Raw genomic sequence first — 18,160 nt, 5'->3', positions numbered from 1 at the left:
ATGATCATAAGCCCCAAAAACCATTGAAATGTTCTTGCAGGGAGAAAATCCCACTCTGAACATTGCGAGACACTGGCGGAATGACAGAACTGGAGACAGACGTGACTGCATCACCCCCGAATCTAGCTCCACCCTTGGCCACAGGACATTCTTGTCTAGGTTTACACACAGCCCTTGATTGCTTTCAAATGGCTGAGAATGACATCTTGATTTTGGGCAGCCAAAGTCCCAGAGTGAGCTAACACCAACCATTCATTGAGATAGGTCAAAACGTGAGTGAATCTAAAGCCACATCCATGCATTTTGTGAAAGTACGTGGTGCCAGCGCAAGTCCCAATGGAAGGACGTAAAATTGATACACTTTGCCCCCGAAAGCAAATCTGAGAAAGCACTGTGCTTCGATGCAATCTGAATATGAAAATAAGCATCCTTCAAATGTATTGTCACATAACAGTCCCCCGGCTGCACTTGTGACATTATTGCTTCTGCATCAGCCTTCTGAATTGACATTCCATTAGTTTGGAATTCAAATGTCAAAATCCAGAATGGGATGCAAGAATGCTTTGTAGAATGGGATGGGGGGGACTAGATAATAACGGCTGTAAAAGCCGCACTTACGTTAACTGTGTGTTTTGTGTACACTTGTGCTTGATGAACATCAAATTCTGTTATGCATGTCTTGAGGCCCTTGGTCATGGAAACAGAGGCTGAATTCGGGAAGCTCCACAGCAACCTGGTTGTCAGACCTTTGAGACATGTACAACGGCAAACTCATCCCGATACTGACTGAAGGGCAAACAGGAGAGAAACGGATACGTTTATATGATCCAATTTTGTTCACTGAATAGGAGCTCATCCTTCGTTGAACAGCAAGCCCGTCAGGCTCATGTGTAGACCTATTTTTATCGTACATTGATAAATTGGAGTACTGAATAAAATGGGTGAGAACAAAACTGGTCCCAACATATAATTGGGGAAACAAACTGGAGTGCCCAGCTAGCAAGAAACACCCTAGCAAACCAAAGCAAAGCATCACTTCACCAACTCGTTACCCAGCCATTGGGGGAAAATGAAGGAAATTCCAAACTGAGTCAATATTAGCTTAACGTATTCCAGACCACGTGACACTCAGGGCATGTACCAATGCGATTACGCAGCCGAGTTCCTATGAAAGGGAACTGAACTTGCAAGAGGTATTTGATGAGTGTTTAACTTTGAAACACCAGAAAACAGTCAAAGATAAGAATTGTACTTCCTGTGGCATTAGCATCACCAAACAGAATTGACCCTTTGCTAAGCCGTGCCTGTAACGTTGATTAAAAAATCGCAGCTTGACAATGGTTGACTGCGCTATGCAACTTAGACAAACTCTTTGGATTTCTCAATATGCTAAAGTGGTGTGCATAGGGAATTTGGAAATTATAAATGGGAAACATTTTACAATAAGGTTCCTTTTGTTAACATTAGTTAACAGCATTAGTTAACATGAACTAACAATGAATATTACTTATTAAGCATTTTTTAATCTTAGTTAATGTTATTACAACATATACTACTGCATGTTTAAAATCAGAAGTTGTATTTGTTAACAGTTAATGAGCTATGAACTAACAATGAACAATAATATTTGTATTAACTAACATTTACAAAGATGAATAAATAATGTAAAAATATATTGTTCATTATTTGTTCATGATAACTAATTAAAACAATAAACACATAAACAAATTTTAACGAATGGAACCTTATTGTGAAGTCTTCTCCAGAAATGTTTGGACTCGGGTGGAGAAAAATTCCACCCATTTCCTTAACCAAAACTTTAAGAGGAGAGATGCAGACTGTGGATTAAACCGTATGGTAGGCTACTTTACCAACTACAACCGTCGAAAAATTACAAGAATGCATTTGCATACATTAAATGCATACTGAAGACCTTTCTGTCTGCTTTGGTCTAAAAGTTGGGATTCTCTTTTCCAAACATTAAAAATAACTTAACAGGGTAAGAGTGACAACATATATGACTACTCCATTGCTGGTTTTCAAATGTAAAAGTAAACATCTCATGTTGATGACGTTTTCTCTGGTATGTCTGATTTGCTGTTTCTGCAGTCATTTCAGTTTAATAGCTAAATTTAACAATTTTATTCAAGAAACACAGTAGACAAAAACTACTTTGCAGAGTTGGTTTTTGTTCCAGAGTTTGTTTTGTTGTAAGAATAACATTCATTCGGGCTATGCTAAAATTTTGTCAAAAATTGTGATGTCCACAGCAATCTCATGTTCATTCTTATGGGACGTGTTGCAAAGCTTGTCTGAGCAAGCAGCGGTAACCAAGGGAGGCAGTGCTTTGCTAAGGCTCAATTGTCAACTGTTTGTTTAAGCATAAAAAATTATTTATTGTTGGCCACATCCACACAAATGTGTTTTTTATATGTTTATGCCTTTCATCCACACTAGTAGTATTTATCTCCACCAAATTTGGAAACTTTTGAAAACGCTCTCTATATCTGGATGCTTTGGAAAACATTGACGGTAAGAAACTGAAAACGTTTTTAAACTAAAACAAATTAGTGTGGATGTGACCTTACCCTGTCTGCAGTTTTAATTGAAAACAGTGCTTACTTGTCACTCCAGTCTCCATTCCACTCTTTATATCCCCATGGGTTGAACAATCTCACCAGCTTAACTGGATTTCCATCACTCATTACCTGTTGAACACACTTTAAACGTCAAATATTTACAGTGGTGAGAGAAGATTTGCAAACTCTTTAGTATTATATGTAGCTGTAATTGACTATTGACAAAGACTCTTGGCTGAGATGACAATAGGCAAAGATGGTTAGGTCATGACATCTTTATATGATATTGTATTATTTATTGATTTTTCCTATTTTTCTCTCGCATGTGTGCACATACACACCCAATATAGTTGAATTCAGAAGTTTACATACACCTTAGCCAAATACATTTAAACTCAGTTTTTCACAATTCCTGACATTTAATCGTAGAAAACATTCTCTGTCTAAGGCCAGTTAGGATAACTACTTTATTTTAAGAATGTGAAATGTCAGAATAATAGTGGAGTAGGATAATTTATTTAAGCTTTTTACATTGATAAGCTTTTTATCACATTCCCAGTAGGTCAGAAATGCATTTTTAGTTCTGCCCACAAATTTGCCATTGGATTGAGGTCAGGGCTTTGTGATGGCCACTCTAATACCTTGACTTTGTTACCCTTAAGCCATTTTGCCACAACTTTGCAGGTATGCTTGGGGTCATTGGAAGACCCATTTGCGACCAAGCTTTAACTTCCTGGCTGATGTCTTGAGATGTTACTTCAATATATCCATATCATTTTCCTTCCTCATAATGCTATCTATTTTGTGAAGTGTACCAGTCCCTCCTGCAGAAAAGCACCCCACAACATGATGCTTTTTCCATCAAACATAATGATGGTCATTATGGTCAAACAGAAAGATTTTTGTTTCATTGTAGCAGAGGACATTTCTCCAAAAATGAATATCTCTGTCCCCATGTGCACTTGCAAACTGTAGTCTTTTTTATGATGGTTTTGGACCAGTGGCTTCTTCCTTGCTGAGCAGCGTTTCAGGCTATGGGACTCGTTTTACTGTGGATATAGATATTTGTCTACCTGTTTTCTCCAGAATCTTCACAATTTCCTTTGCTGTTGTTCCAGGATTTATTTTCACTTTTTGCAACAAAATATGCCTCCTACCTTTGCTGTATGGTGGCTGCATGGTCCCATGGTATTTATACTTGCGCACTATTGTTTGTACAGATAAACGTGGTACCTTCAGGCATTTGGAAATTGCTCTCAAGGATGAACCAGACTTGTGGAGGTCCACAATTTTTTCTGATGTCTTGGCTGATTTATTTAGATTTTCCCATGATGTCAAGCAAAAAGGCATTGAATATGATTGTAGGCTTTAAAATACATTCACAGGTACGCCTCCTATTCAGTACACCTCCTATCAGAAGCTAAAGGCTTGACATCGTGTTCTAGAATTTTCCAAGCTGCTTATAGGCACAGTTAACGTAAAATGTAAAATTCTGAAACGCTGGAATTGTATATATGAAATTTGATGTATGCCATTAAAGTGCTGCGAGAGCAATCAGAGAGCAGCCGGCTGGCGCAGCTGCTGCAGTTGCTCTAGAGGAGTTGCACAAGCTCTGAATTATGACACAGCTCAGTCACGATTGGCCAGACTCAGAACATGACAATGGTTACACGTGTTTTATAGTTACAGAAAAAGTTACAGTTAACAGAACCAGACAGATCTCACTGTGAATTCGGCAATAGTTGGTTGAAACTTCTTCAGCTACACTTCGCCTATGCTTACTGAAAATTTAACCAATGACCCTAGTGGCTGGCGCTGGAAGTGTTTTTGACTCTATAGGATATGTGTGAGTTCCAGTAACAAGGTGAAATGTCCACAGAGGGGCGCCAAAAGCGAGTTGTAAAGTAAGTTGTTTTTAGATGAAAATTATGTATTACAGTGAAGAGGAATGCATATTATAATAACTTTACCCCCAAACCCTAAACCTAACCATCTGTAGAGTAAAATGTTATCTTTGAGAAAAAATGGAGATATACACATATATAAACTGCACAAAATTCCCATCGCTGAATTGGCTCACATTTTGTTCAAAGAATACATGGCTACAAAAGTAGTCAACAACTTTCTCACTACTATTACTAGAGCAGTCATTTAACCTCTGCAATAAATAAATAAATAGCTTTAGTTAGATTAAAAAGAGGGTGTATTTGAAATCAGTTGTCTTCTAGACATCAAATTTAGTCCCTGGGGCTATTAAGACCTGATGGCACTGTGAACTGAGACTTGATTATGTGCAGCCTTACCTGGAAAATCCCTGTCACAGAGTAAGCATGGCCCAGAACTATGCCATTTGTTAACTCTTTTTCAGTTGGTTGCTGATTGTATGGAAACACAGAAAACAAGAGACATTTGGTATGGTTACAAATTAATTTAATTGTTCCTTATAAAGGTGCTGTAAATGATCAGGGTGCAACCAGCACATGCTGGCCAATTTGAGGTTGGCTGACATGGATTTGCAAAAATCAAAACAGAAGAAACTCATTGTATGGTAGAAATATATTTTTGAATATAAACTGATTTGATACTTTTGGCTTTTAGACTATCAACTTAGTGAAATGGTGATGACGTTGTGTGCAATAAACCCAACAACATATGCTTTGTCCAGAGTTGTCTAAATTATAAATATTTATTTTCTGTTAATTCTGTCTGTAAAGCCTTTTAATTGTTTGTAAACGATCTTAGTTCATGGGCAATGGAGGTGTCAGGAGACAACAAAGCAGGTTCAAGGTCAGTCCTTTTAATAATCATCTTGAACGCGCTTGGCGGTAACCATCAAAGCAAGTGTTGATATAAATAACTGAAAACTCTCTCAGGGGTTGGACTAGCTGGTCACTCTCTCTGGCGTGCCTTTTTAGGACTCTCTCCGCCATCACTAAAATGGTAAAATTAAAATGATAAAAGTATCTCTAAAACAGGTTTTAGAGATAATTATGACCCTGCTGACAAGCCTTACCGCTCTCCCTCTCCTGCAGACAGATGCATCAGTCTGCAACAGTCTGCAAAATAAAGAGAGAAATCAGGTGCATGTAAAAGTGGCCCCCCACACAGTGTGGACTTCACCTTAAGGAAAGCCTGTTGGCACGACTCTGTCCACTGGACAGGATCGAGAGCCCCCTTTTTATGAAGGTCAGTCAGCGGGCTGGTGACATCAGAGTAACAAGGAACAAACCTTCGAATTGCCTTACCTCCTTTTTGGTCTTGGGCAGGCTGCGATCGCTGTGGTTTTGTTAATCTGTGGATGCACCAGCCCATGACCCAAGTGGAACCCCAGATACCTGACTTCCACCCGCCCAGCTGCTGACTTATTTGTGTTGGCCCTGAGTCCCGCCTGTCGCAGTGCTCTCAGGATAGCCCTCGGGTATTGCATATGCCACCACCAATCATTACTATAAATGTTGATATCATCTAGATTGGAGCAAATTCTCCTGTGTTACCTGCCCCAAAGAGTGAAGTTTTGCTCTAAGGTCAAGATCATATTGAATATGGTTTTTGCTATTCGAAGGTCCTTCCACCCAAGCTTCCCATATGACGTCAAGCACACACCGTGGCCGGCGCCCATACAGTTGTTCAAATGGGGAAAACCCGGTGGAGGCTTGAGGGACCTCTCCTCCTGCAAACAGCAGGGGTTCGAGCCACTTATCCCAATTCTTAGCATCTTTGTGTATGAACTTACGAATCATGTTTTTTAGGATCTTATTTAATCATTCGACCAACCCATCGGTTTGCAGGTGATAAACATTGCTGTGAATCGATTTAATGACTAATAATTCATATAGTTCATGAAGTGTAAGAGACATGAATGTTGTGCCTTGATCAGTGAGGATTTCCTTTGGGATCCCCACTCGGGAAATCATTTTAAAGAGTGCCTCCGCAACACTATGTGCTGAGATGTTGCGCTGGGGCACTGCTTCCAGATATTGCGCTGCATAATCATAAAAGCGATGGCCATGTGCAGTCCGCTTTAATGGCCCATCGAGGTCCATGCCAATTTTCTCGCAGGGGACCTCGATCAATGGCAGAGGGCGCAATGATGCTTTTGCAGTCCAGTGAATTCACCAACTGACATTCACGGCACGCCGCACACCATTTGCAAACGTCCCTGTGAAGGCCCGGCCAAAAGAAACTGGCCATTATCCGGTTCAAAGTCTTTTCGTGACCTAAGAGGCCAGGCCAGGTTAGTGAGCCACCTGGAAGAGTGTTTCCCAACGGCTCTTTGGTACTAAATAGCTGAGTTGTATTCTCTTTGGTTTGAGTGCCCTGCATCACTCGATACAACCACTCCTTGATAATAGAAAAGTACGGGTATGTGAGCGCAACATTAGGCTGGAGCTATTGACCATAAATTACTTTCACTTGGTCAAAGGCGTGCTTGAGGGATTTTTCACTTGACTGCCCCAGAGGGAAATCCCCCTCAGGGAAGCCCCTGAGAATGTGAATTTCCTCGTCTGCATCATCTTGACGCTGAGCTGACGTGGACACACGCCACACAATGCGACACTACTTTGCAGGACCCATCCAAACACATTACCCCCAATAGATTTTTAAAGCAGGGCAATTGGTTCCCAAAAATAGTGGATGGTGAGGCAGGAATTAACCACACCCCCGACTTTATGCCTTTTTCTCATGAATCGTAACTCCGTGGTAACCACTGGATACTTGTTAATGTCACCATGCATACACCTCACCCTCACCCATTTATTCTTATCCAATGCCCCGCCTTGCACCAAGCATTGGTGGATTGAGGTTTGAGAACAACCTGTATCCCCCAAAGCTTAATGTGTATCCCCTTTTACTCCAGTATCTGATATGCACCTGCCCGATCGGGTGCAGCCTGTGGCTCGTCGGGGGTCTGGACCACTCCTGGCAGTGACCGGTTTCCCCATAGCTCCAGCAGACTGGCCCAGGTCTTCCTTCCACACTCATGGGGGCGGTCTTGCCAACCTGGGAGGGTTAGTGTAGGGAGTCAGGGGGAGTAGGAGGGACAGACAAGGTTAAGGGTCCTCAGCAGGAAGTTGCTGAGCTAGCTGCGCCTCTCCTGAGAGTAACGGCAACAAGCGTGCTGCCCGCTGATCGGCAGGCCACCTCCAAGATCAGCAGGCCACCTCCTCTGCAGTTTTCTCAAAGAGGTCAAGGTAGGCCTCTGGATCATCATTTAGACCTATCTTCATGAGGGCCACCAATGGAGTAGGCTCCAGGGAGGTCGCAGAACCAGCCCCCTCCCTGGTGATCAGGCTCCGGAGCACCTGCCGGTCCTCTGCTTGTGCCTGGAGTAGGAGTTGGAAGCATTGTTCCTTTTAATAATAATAATCAGCTTGAACGCACTTGACAGTAAGCATCAAAACAAGTGTACATAAAAAAATAACTGAACACTCTCTCTCTGGTCACTCTCTCTGATGCTCTGGTGTGCCTTTTCAGGTCTCCCTTCACCATCACTATAATGAGAGACAGGTATTAGAGATAACTGCGACCCAAGTGATGATCCTCTCCCTCTCCCACAGACCGACACGTGACCATGCCCCCCCCCCCCCCACCCATGCCTATTGATGTTTTATGGATTATTTCTGTTGTGTTGTGGCTCAATTTTGTTTTTATTTTTTCAAATTTTATTGTGTTGTGCACTCTGTGGCCACCATACCTACAGGACCATTTTTGTAATATATGTAAGAGTATTTTTAGCTTGGCATGACTGCAGTATTTATCTGCCAATTATAAGTTCAATAAGTCGCTCCTTACCCCTGACGGAGGAGATTCACAGCCCATGAGGGCCTTTGCCTGATTTGCACGTTGCATGATGTCCCACAAATCATCAGGAGCTGTTTTCAGTTCATAGTGCATGTGAATCCCACCAGTGAAGTCCATCAGGGCCTCAGATACACAGCCAGCGTGCATGTCAACATAAGAGCCGCACACCCTGAAACAGTCATTCAAACTTTACTGTACATTTCACACCCACATGTAATTGACTATGTTAAGACATGCATGTTGAAATGTAAGAAAAGCTCTGCAGAGGAGTATTGAGTACTGTCATCTTCAGAATTTAGAATTTAATGATTATTTTATTTGTCATTTTATTTGAAATTATATTTTAAAAAGTCAATGTCAGGTGATTTTCTAGAAACATGTACTGTACAGGCACCTACTTGGCATAAGCTTTCTCCAGCAAGGCTGGCCAAAACTCGTTATATGTCTTTGATTGCACGAAAATTAGTCTGTCATCAAGTGTTGGCAATTTATCATCAATCACAACATCAAACCATTTTCCAAAACGCCAGAACTGTAAAATTAATTACACAGAACAGAGACTGAGAAACTGGTGCAAAACAATTAAATAAAAAATAGACAAGAATGTTTTAATGGGAGAGAACATACATTTTATGGGGGTGCAATGCTTGATTATATGATTTTTATTTTTTATAAATAAATAATAATACAAATAATACAATTCTTAAAAACTTACCCTGAAGTGAAATATCCCAGCATAGTTGTAACTGAATGACTGTCCAGCTGGAATGACCCTGGGCAATAATTTATTCTGAAAAGTTAGACTCCCAACTGAGGCCAGAAACCAACAGTTTCCTAAGAACAAAAACAGCAAATATGTAAGTTTCAATTCGTATTTCAATTTTTCTAATTTTTGTACTGAAGGTTCTTTGCTTTGTTTGCTAAAGTAAACCAATGGTGGAGGAGACCAGGATACATTGTTTCACTGACATTGTTAGTTATTGTTCTGGAAAAAGAATATTCTTTATTTAACAAATGTTATAACATGACCAATAATAGCAGCTTAAAAAAGTAATCTTTGACATCAAATCTGTATTTAAACAGCTACAACTACATTTTATAATAATTAATTTAGACATCTAGACACAAAGTATACACATTTGAAAGTTACTGCATCTATAGACTGAATGATTTATGTGAACATGTTGATCATATATGTCATGACAATTGACCATGATTAAGTGTCCAAAACAAGGCTTACCTAAATTCCCTTGGGCATAGTCAAACCTGGACACTCCACCTACAACTAATTTGGGATTATTACACAATACCTGAAAAGAATAAAGTAATACATATTCTGTATTTTGCATTCAGAAGACTTTGGAATTCTTTTAAAGTAACAGTAGCTGGTTGCACGAAAGCCCTTATGTGGAAAAACCCTGCCAAGTACCAATAGCCTTACAATTATAATTTAAAGCTGAAGTGTGATTACTGTGCCACAAGCACCAATGAACAGTATTGCAAAAATTAACAATGTCCCGCAAAAATAAACATTTAGAAAACAAACAGATTGTCCCGCCCCCAACTCACACCATTGGTGTTGTTGCGATGGGCTGGATGGGCTTCTGAAAACAAACAGAGGAATTTTTAAAGCGCCAAAGTAACATTGTTTACAGTTCCCCTTCTGTCACTCACTCGATGTTGTGTCGGTGAAATGACACTAGGGGTCTCTCTTGAGAGCCTCAGTTGCCTCTGAGCTTTGAGAATAGGCCAATGAGAATTGGCGAACAGAATTTGCATGTCCCTCCCCCAGACATATAAATACAATTTATAATACGGTATAAAAGGAGGGAATCGTGCATCTGTTTTGTCAGGTTTTGAACTGAGGAGCCGAGAATAAGGTGGTTGGTTCGGTGTTGCGGTGATTTTTTCTTCGGAGCCGAGCGGTTGTGTGTTCAGCAAGCTACTTGCTTGCTTGGGTTTTCCCGATACTACCCTCCAAGGCCTGTAGGACGATGTCATCCCTGGCGTCCAAAGCCTACAGAGCCACTGGACGGGGCGCCTGCGCTCTGGATGCCACAGTCTTCCTGCAAACTACCAGGCCAAGGCATTTAAAGAACTGCACTTGGGTAGTCCTGATCCCGATGTGCTGAAGGAACTGCGCTCAGCAACTGACCTTGCCCCCCCGGGCCACGAAGGTCACAGCGCGGGCACTCAGACAGGCGATCCTCAACACTGACTCAGGTCCAGGAACGACATCTGTGGCTGTACCTGGTCGAAATGCGTGATACTTACAAAGCCCACTTTCTCAGCGCACCCGTCTCACAGCTCAGCCTATTCGGTGACGCCCATCTAGGACCTCGCCCAGCGGTTTTCAGCTGTGAAAAAACAGACAGAGGCCATTCAACACATCATGCCCCCTTGTCGCTCAAGAGCTTGCACCCCGTCTGTTCTCTGAAGGTGTCCTCCGCAGCTGCGAAAGCTCAGGCAGCTCAGCCCAACCCGGGCCCAGCTCTCGGCCTCAACATAGAGCACCTGCCCCGTCTCACAAACCCCTTCAGGGACCCAAAAGGCTCCCAAGTTTTCCTGAGATGATCGACTCAGGGAGCAAAATGGCCGCTACGGAGCTGGCCTCTAGACTCACAAGCGAGTGCATGCAGCATGTGCTGACAAGTCACAGCGGTTCCACTGCGGCAGGTCCAAAGGCTCCTGGGGCATATGGCATCCTCTGCGGCAGCATACCATGTGATTTTCACCCCTCTCTGCTGTCATTTATTCAGCCCTTGGACAGACCTCTGTTTTCTGTGGACAGGAGTCCCCCCTACAGTAGGTTTGCAGACACATCATGGGCACCACAGACGCCTCCAAAATGGGTTGGAGCACCTGGTTCCTGGACAGGACCTAGACTGCATTGGCACATCATCTGCCTAGAGTTGCTAGCTGTATTTTTTGCCCTCTGCAGGTTTCTCCTGCTGATTCAGGGCATGCACTGCTTGATCCGTTCAGACAGCACCACAATGGTAGCGTAGATAAATCGCCAAGGCGGCGTGTGCTGTCATCAAATGTCGCAACTCGCCCGCCATCTCCCTTCTGGAGTCGCTGCACACCACATATCCCGGGCAGCCTTAACACGACAGCAGAAACGCTGAGAGGGGACCAGCTGATTTGGGACCAATTCGGAAAAGCACAGGTAGACCTGTTTGCTTCCCAGGAAAACTCCCACGGCCCCGGGGGCTGCACAAATACGCATTTCCCCCAGTTAGCCTACTTGAACAGGTGCTGTGCAAGGTCAGGGAGGACGAAGAATAGGTCCTCATAGTGGCCCCCTACTGGCCCACTTGGACTTGGTTCTCGGACCTTACGCTCCTCACGACAGCACCTCCCTGGTGTGTTCTTCTGAGGAAGGACCTCTTTTCTCAGGGATGGGGCAACCTCTGGCATCCATGCCTAGTCCTCTGTAACCTCCACGTCTGGCCCTTGGATGAGTCGCGGAATATCAAAAAGTGTTCTACCACCCGCTGTCGTAGACAAAATCAACCAACCCAGAGCTCCCTTGACCAGGCAGCTCCACGCCCTAAAGTGCCATCTGTTTGCAACTGGTGCTTTTCCCGATCAAAAGACCCATAGAAATTTCAGTCGGGTTAGTGCTCTCATTTCTACACAGGAGGTTGGAGGGGTGGCAGTCCCCCTGCACCTTGAAGGTGTTGTAGCCACTATGCCGGCCCACCATGATGCAGTGGACGCTAAGCCCTTGGGGGAGCACGACCTGGTCATCAGGTCCCTTAAGATGCACCCGGAGGCTGAATCCTCCCAGGCCATGCCTGTTCCACTCATGGGTTCACTCCACGCTCCCTTTCGGCCCTCAGAGAACCCCCTTCAATCCACTAGAGTCAGTCAAGCTATGTGTCCTCCTCTGAAGATGGCCCTCCTTATTCCACTCGCTTCCATCAAGAGGGTCGGGGACCTGCAAGCGCCCTCTGCCAGCAACACTTGCCCGGAGCCCGGTCTGGCAGATGCTCATGTCACCCTAGGACCCCGAACAGGCTACGTGCCAAGGTTCCTACGGCCCCACTTCAGGGTCAGACAGTGAACCCCAGGAGGAGGCAGACCCAGCCTTAACGCACACGGAGCTCTAGATGATTCCAAGCAGCTCTTTGTTTACTGTGGTGGACAGCGGAAAGAGACGCTGTCCCCCAACAGAGGTTTGTCCATGAGGTCATCAACGCCCTTGCACCGGCCTATTACACCCAGTTCATGCCTGCCCCCTTGCAGGTTCAAGCACGCTCTATGAGGAGCGTGGCATTCTCGTGGGCACTGACCAACGGCACTTCTCTAGCAGATATGGGCAGAGCAGCGGGCTGGGAAACACCCAATACCTTTGCGAGATCAATGACCTCCGAGGGTTGAGTCGGTCCTGGCCCATGTTTCTTCATGTCCAATCACGTAGAACTGGGTAATACAGGACAGCTGACCAGGTGTACCGCTTGCGCATAGCGCCTTTTCCCCTCTTCGAGGTGAACCCATGCGCTTTTACCCCCAGGTGAGTCCACAAAAGCTTGCGCTCCCTGGATGTTTTTCCTCCATAGCCCTCTGACTCGCGAGTGCGGCAGAGGAATTCCCAACCAGACCACCACGGGTACTAATTACTCTGTACTGGAATAGGATCTCTACAGGTATCGGTCATCATGATTACCCCCTGTGTTGTATTTTCCGCGGAACGGTCCCCCTGACGGTGGACCCGCGTCTCCCTTGGGCTTTTCCCTCTGCCCCTGGTCGCCGTGTTTGTAGAGCTCCTCCCACACCAGGTAAGACCTACCACTGCACCACTTCCATGTGTGGCTCATAAGCCCATGTGACGTATTTGCCACATGTGACCTCCCTAGCCTAGGCAGGATGTGGTCTCCGTGGGGTCTTTTCCCCCTGAAAGAATAGGACTTGAAAAAGAACACGTTCTCTTATGCGTGTTATAGCGTTAGATGGCCCCAGCCAATTCTAACAGCCCTATGGTAAACATAGAGAGAGAAAAGGCCACGGCTGGCGTGGCCTGCTCCCATGCTTGGCATATCGCTTCCGGGAACCTAAAAAGTGTATGACGTTTTTATGGGGCGTTGGGGAAGGTTATGTGCAGCCTGGCACGGGCTGCTTCTTTGGCACGCAACAGCTTGCTTGCTTGCACCCGCATCCGCATCCGCAGTTCACAGTTCAGTGTTGTGGCATTATTGGATAGCAACCCCTAGTGTCACTTCACCAACACAATGTCGAGTGAGTGACAGAAGGGGAATGTCTAGATTACTGTTGTAACCCCCGTTCCCTGATGGAGGGAACGAGACGTTGTGTCCCTCATGCCACAGCACCGAACCAACCAATGTAACAGCCGTACCTTATTCTCAGCTTCTCAGTGCAAAATCTGACTAAACAGATGCACGATTCCCTCCTTTTATAACTGTATGTCCAGGGGAGGGACATGCAAATTCTGTTCGCCAATTCTCATTGGACTTTCCTCAAAGATAAGAGGCAACGGAGGCTCTCAAGAGAGAACCCTAGTGTCACTTCACCGACATAATGTCTCCTTCCCTCCATCAGGAAACGGGGGTTACAACAGTAACCTAGACGTTTTCAAGAACATTAAACTATAAATGGCTTACTTACAGTTATCTCTGCATATTAAGCTAGGATTGAAGAAAGTATTTTAACACCAGAAAAGTTACACACTTCAGCTTTCACTTAAAGAAACATTCCAGGTTTAATGTAAGTTAAGCTCAGTCGACAGCATTTGTGGCATAATGTTAATTACTCGAAAACTTTATTTTGATTTTTGATTAATCTCGTTTTCTTTACAAAAAAAAAACACGTGATTACAATGAGGCACTTACAATGGAAGTGAATGTGGCCAGTTTGTGGAAGTTTAAAAGTTGAAATGTGAAGCTAATCATTTTATAAAAGCACTTAAATTAATTCTTCTGTTAAAACACATGCATTATTTGAGCTGTAAAGTTGTTTAAATTGTCATTATTACTGTCATTTTTAGGGTTTGTTGACAATAAATTGTCATTATGGCCATCAAATTGGCTATAACTTTACACAGAAAAGGTTAGTAAGTGATTTTATCACACTAAAATCATGTTAACAATTGTTGCTTTTGAAACAGTGAATATTTTACAATTTTCAGATTGACCACATTCACTTCCATTGTAAGTGCCTCACTGTAACCTCGATTTTTGCTTTTTTAAAGAAAATAAGGGATGAGACTAAATTCATTTTTGTGGTAATCAATATTATGACACAAATGCTGTCAACTGAGCTTAATTTGTTTTGAACACGGAATATTCCTTCAAGGGTCATCTTGTAATTGGGCTCAGCATCTACGTTAAAGCTCTGAGTCATTTTGGAGAACTGGTATTTCTGGGAAGGGTTGCAATAGAGACATTTAACAAGAGCATCCGATTGCCATTTGCAGTGGTGTTATCTTTTTTAGAATTGCACTGACAAAACTGTCTGAATGGGGGTAGGTTATGCTGGAACACTTGACTACAGGTCATTGCAACAATGCATGAAATTATTTCATGCAGTTTTGTCAGAGTCAATTTTCTTTAAACAGCAAAAATCACTTCTTCAGTTTCGGCAGTTTTGCCAAGAACATGTGGAATAAATGGAAAGTTCACCAAAAAATGAAAATTACTCACCCTCATGATATCCCAGGTGTATGACTTTCTTTCTTCACCAGAACACATTTGAAGAAAAATAGAATAATATCTTAGCTTAGTTGGTCCTTACAATGCAAGTGAATGGATATTTATCTTTTGAAGCTCCAAAAATCACAGACAGTCAGCAGAAACGTCATATATATGACTCCACTGGTTAAATTGTCTTTTAAAGCGATATGATCACTTTTGGTGTGAAAAAAAAAAATATTTAAACTATAATCCAATGCTTCATGAGAAGGTGGAGTCCAAGCAGTATCTTGAGTGACGTATTCGCATTGCCATGGATACAGATGTAATCTCATGTTCTCCTCTCGGTTGAGACATCCAGGTTAAGCACACAAATGCACCATTGTGATTAAAGAAACAGATCTAAACCAAAACCAACCAAGAAACTGTACAGCGTTCCTCTTTCTCACTTGTAAGCAGCACTGCTCTTCCGGCTGTGACGCACTTGCGTCAGTTCTCATGTGTTTCAAATGCCAATGCGATTACGTCACGTGTGCATACCGCTGCTCACCAGAAGTATGATTTAAATTTTTCAAGAAGTACACAAAAGCAATCGCATCACTTTAGATGTTATTAATTTAACCGCAGGAGTCGTATAGATGTAACGAGGCAGACGAGGAGTAGGATCTAAACGCAGCTTTTAATGAAAAAAACTAAAGATGAACAGGGTAGACCGGGGTAAAACAAAAACACAGGGAACACAATAAACATCCACGATGGCAAACCAAAATATAAACAAGAGAAAACATCCACGAACGGCACGGGCTGGAACACATTCAAGAACAGACATTACATTTAACAACTGACCCCGAATGATACAACAGTGGGGTTTAAATGCACAAGGATAATGACACACAGGTGAAAACAATGAAGTTGGCAGTGATGAGGGCAGGGAATTATGGGAAGCGTAGTCCGGGACAGATGACAAGTGAGAAACCCAGGGCAGACAACAGGGAATCGTGACAATAGATGACATTTATGCTGGCTAACTTTGATTTTTGGAGCTTCAGACTATACATCTTTATTCACTTGCATTTTAAGGACCTACTGAGCCAAGAAATGTTTCTATATTTCTTAAAATGTGTTGTGGTGAAGAAAGAAAGTCATATACACCATAGATATAAGGATGAATAAATAATGAGAGAATTTTCATTTTTGGGTGAACTTATCCCTTTAAGATGAGGTCTCGAGCAGATAATGAATGCAGTAGCAATTACATACCATTGGCCTTTTCCACACTACTCGGCTCATTTCTGCCGGAGTCAGCCACTCTTTGCCAATGGAACGAGGTTCTGGTGGGAAGCAATAATCAACAAATCTCTTTCTCTCCTTGAGACACATATCTAGTAAAGAGTCATAGTCTTGGTCCATGAACTTCAAAGGATCTTCTACAGAGCCCTTGCCTGCCTTTGTGTTGCGTTCATTCATGATTTTGAGGCACATGCCATGCGGGGCCAATGGGGGAGGCATTTTTAAATCTGTCTGGGTTTCTGTTTCTGGAAAAGCAAATTACAGTAATAATACAGAGTTATTACATTGCCGTAATTGTCCGAAAATATTACCTCACATCCATTTCCAGTTTTTTCCAATATAGCCACCAGAGCAGTAGCAGTTCTAGCTTGTTTGCACCCTGGGCAAAACACAATTCAGCATGCCCATCATACTTTGAATTAGCCAAGCCCTCTCAGTCCAAAACTCCTCCCTCCAAAGATAATTTTGAGACCAAAACTGAGAAAAATAACAGCATTTTGTGTTCCTGTGACTGTCAAATTCAACAGTGGCACAATAGCACCCTCATTTGACAAACACTATGAATCATAGCCTCAATGATCACTTCAAATGCAACACTGTGAGAACGAGCAAAATTATTGACAGGTGACAAGTAGATACATTTTTGTTTGCTGTTTACAAAGTCTACAGCTGTCACCGAGACCGTGAGATATCTTAGCATGCTTATTTCATTATTATCTTTTAGGGAGTATGAATTTTTTTTTCATAATTTTCAATAAAAAAAAAAGCTCACAGCACCTTTAGGTGTTGTATAGGCCTATCTTTAAACTAATCAAACAGTAAGACATTTTCGCTTGAACCTAAACTAATTTTATCTTGTTATTAAATGTTTTGTATTGCACCTTATCGCACACACAGTATAATGTAACATACATAACAAAGATCTAAATACACTGCAAAGTATTTAAATATTACTTGGAACCCAGATCTCAATCAATCTGTCATCATGCACTGTCATACATACAAGTATTATTAAAATTCATGTTTTTATTTATTTAAAAGAATAATTGGTTATGACAAATTAGTTAGTTTGCATCTACAAATATAATATAGGCCTATATCTTTCCTTAATTTGTAAGCTATATTTAAAAATGTCCTCTAAGATCAGTATACTTTAACATATTGAAATACCTTCAAGAATGCAATGAATTGGTAGAGCCGAAGAATACTCCCAACTGATTTGCAATCCTTTATGTCTGTGTGGAGCCTTATGCGCTGTTGCCACTCCTTGAACTTTAAAAACACCTGCAGATACCCCATCTAACTCTTATCTAATTTCACAATAAGATGTGTTTGGCATAAATATAGTCTGCAAAGTTGTCATAGTCTAAAGACACTGCAAATTCTGCATTTCCAAAAGGACATTTTGCACAACAAATTACACAAATGGATGAATATGTATATTTTTAGACACATTTGATATTAGCACTCAAATTGGTGTACTAAATGCCACAGCTAAATACAGCGAACGCTGCAGTAACTAGTTCATCCCATTTTTACATGCATTTTACTATGCTTTTATAATTATTATTTTGAAATGTGAACTACTGCACAACTGCATGCACACAGTGCCGGATCTACGGGATTGCTTGAGGGTGCTAATCCTCAAACGAAACTTAGAGCACCCTCAATTACAGGCCAGGGCAAACTATTGCCCGCGGGTCGATTTATCATGAATGTTTTTATTAGATCTTTAATTTATCTGGTTTTTGGACCTAACATGCATTAACAAGCTTTTAATATGCTTAGGGTTGCCAGATAAAATATGCAACACCCGAATCAGAGATCTAAACTTGCACA

At 42.4% G+C, this 18,160-nt stretch overlaps 1 protein-coding gene across 2 annotated transcripts in view; it reads right to left on the bottom strand.

Annotated features, from left to right (window-relative positions):
- si:ch211-202f3.3 (calpain-2 catalytic subunit) overlaps window positions 1-17,546 on the bottom strand; it is a 40,887-nt gene extending 23,341 nt beyond the window's left edge. Inside the window, exons 1-8 of one of the 2 annotated variants that reach the window (XM_052154304.1) lie at window positions 17,492-17,546; window positions 16,292-16,566; window positions 9,622-9,691; window positions 9,097-9,215; window positions 8,780-8,913; window positions 8,373-8,550; window positions 4,883-4,954; window positions 2,623-2,708 (exon numbers count right to left, since the gene is read on the bottom strand). In XM_052154304.1, coding sequence (XP_052010264.1) covers window positions 2,623-2,708; window positions 4,883-4,954; window positions 8,373-8,550; window positions 8,780-8,913; window positions 9,097-9,215; window positions 9,622-9,691; window positions 16,292-16,540 — 908 coding nt within the window. In that variant the 5' untranslated portion in view covers window positions 16,541-16,566; window positions 17,492-17,546. The remainder of the gene's footprint in view (window positions 1-2,622; window positions 2,709-4,882; window positions 4,955-8,372; window positions 8,551-8,779; window positions 8,914-9,096; window positions 9,216-9,621; window positions 9,692-16,291; window positions 16,567-17,491) is intronic. The other variant, XM_052154305.1, reaches the window with a different exon arrangement.
- Window positions 17,547-18,160: the final 614 nt, after the last annotated feature.

The sequence above is a fragment of the Xyrauchen texanus genome, chromosome 22 (genome assembly GCF_025860055.1).
Source record: "Xyrauchen texanus isolate HMW12.3.18 chromosome 22, RBS_HiC_50CHRs, whole genome shotgun sequence".
NCBI classification, from domain to species: domain Eukaryota; kingdom Metazoa; phylum Chordata; class Actinopteri; order Cypriniformes; family Catostomidae; genus Xyrauchen; species Xyrauchen texanus.
This window is presented reverse-complemented; position numbering and strand designations above follow the sequence as displayed.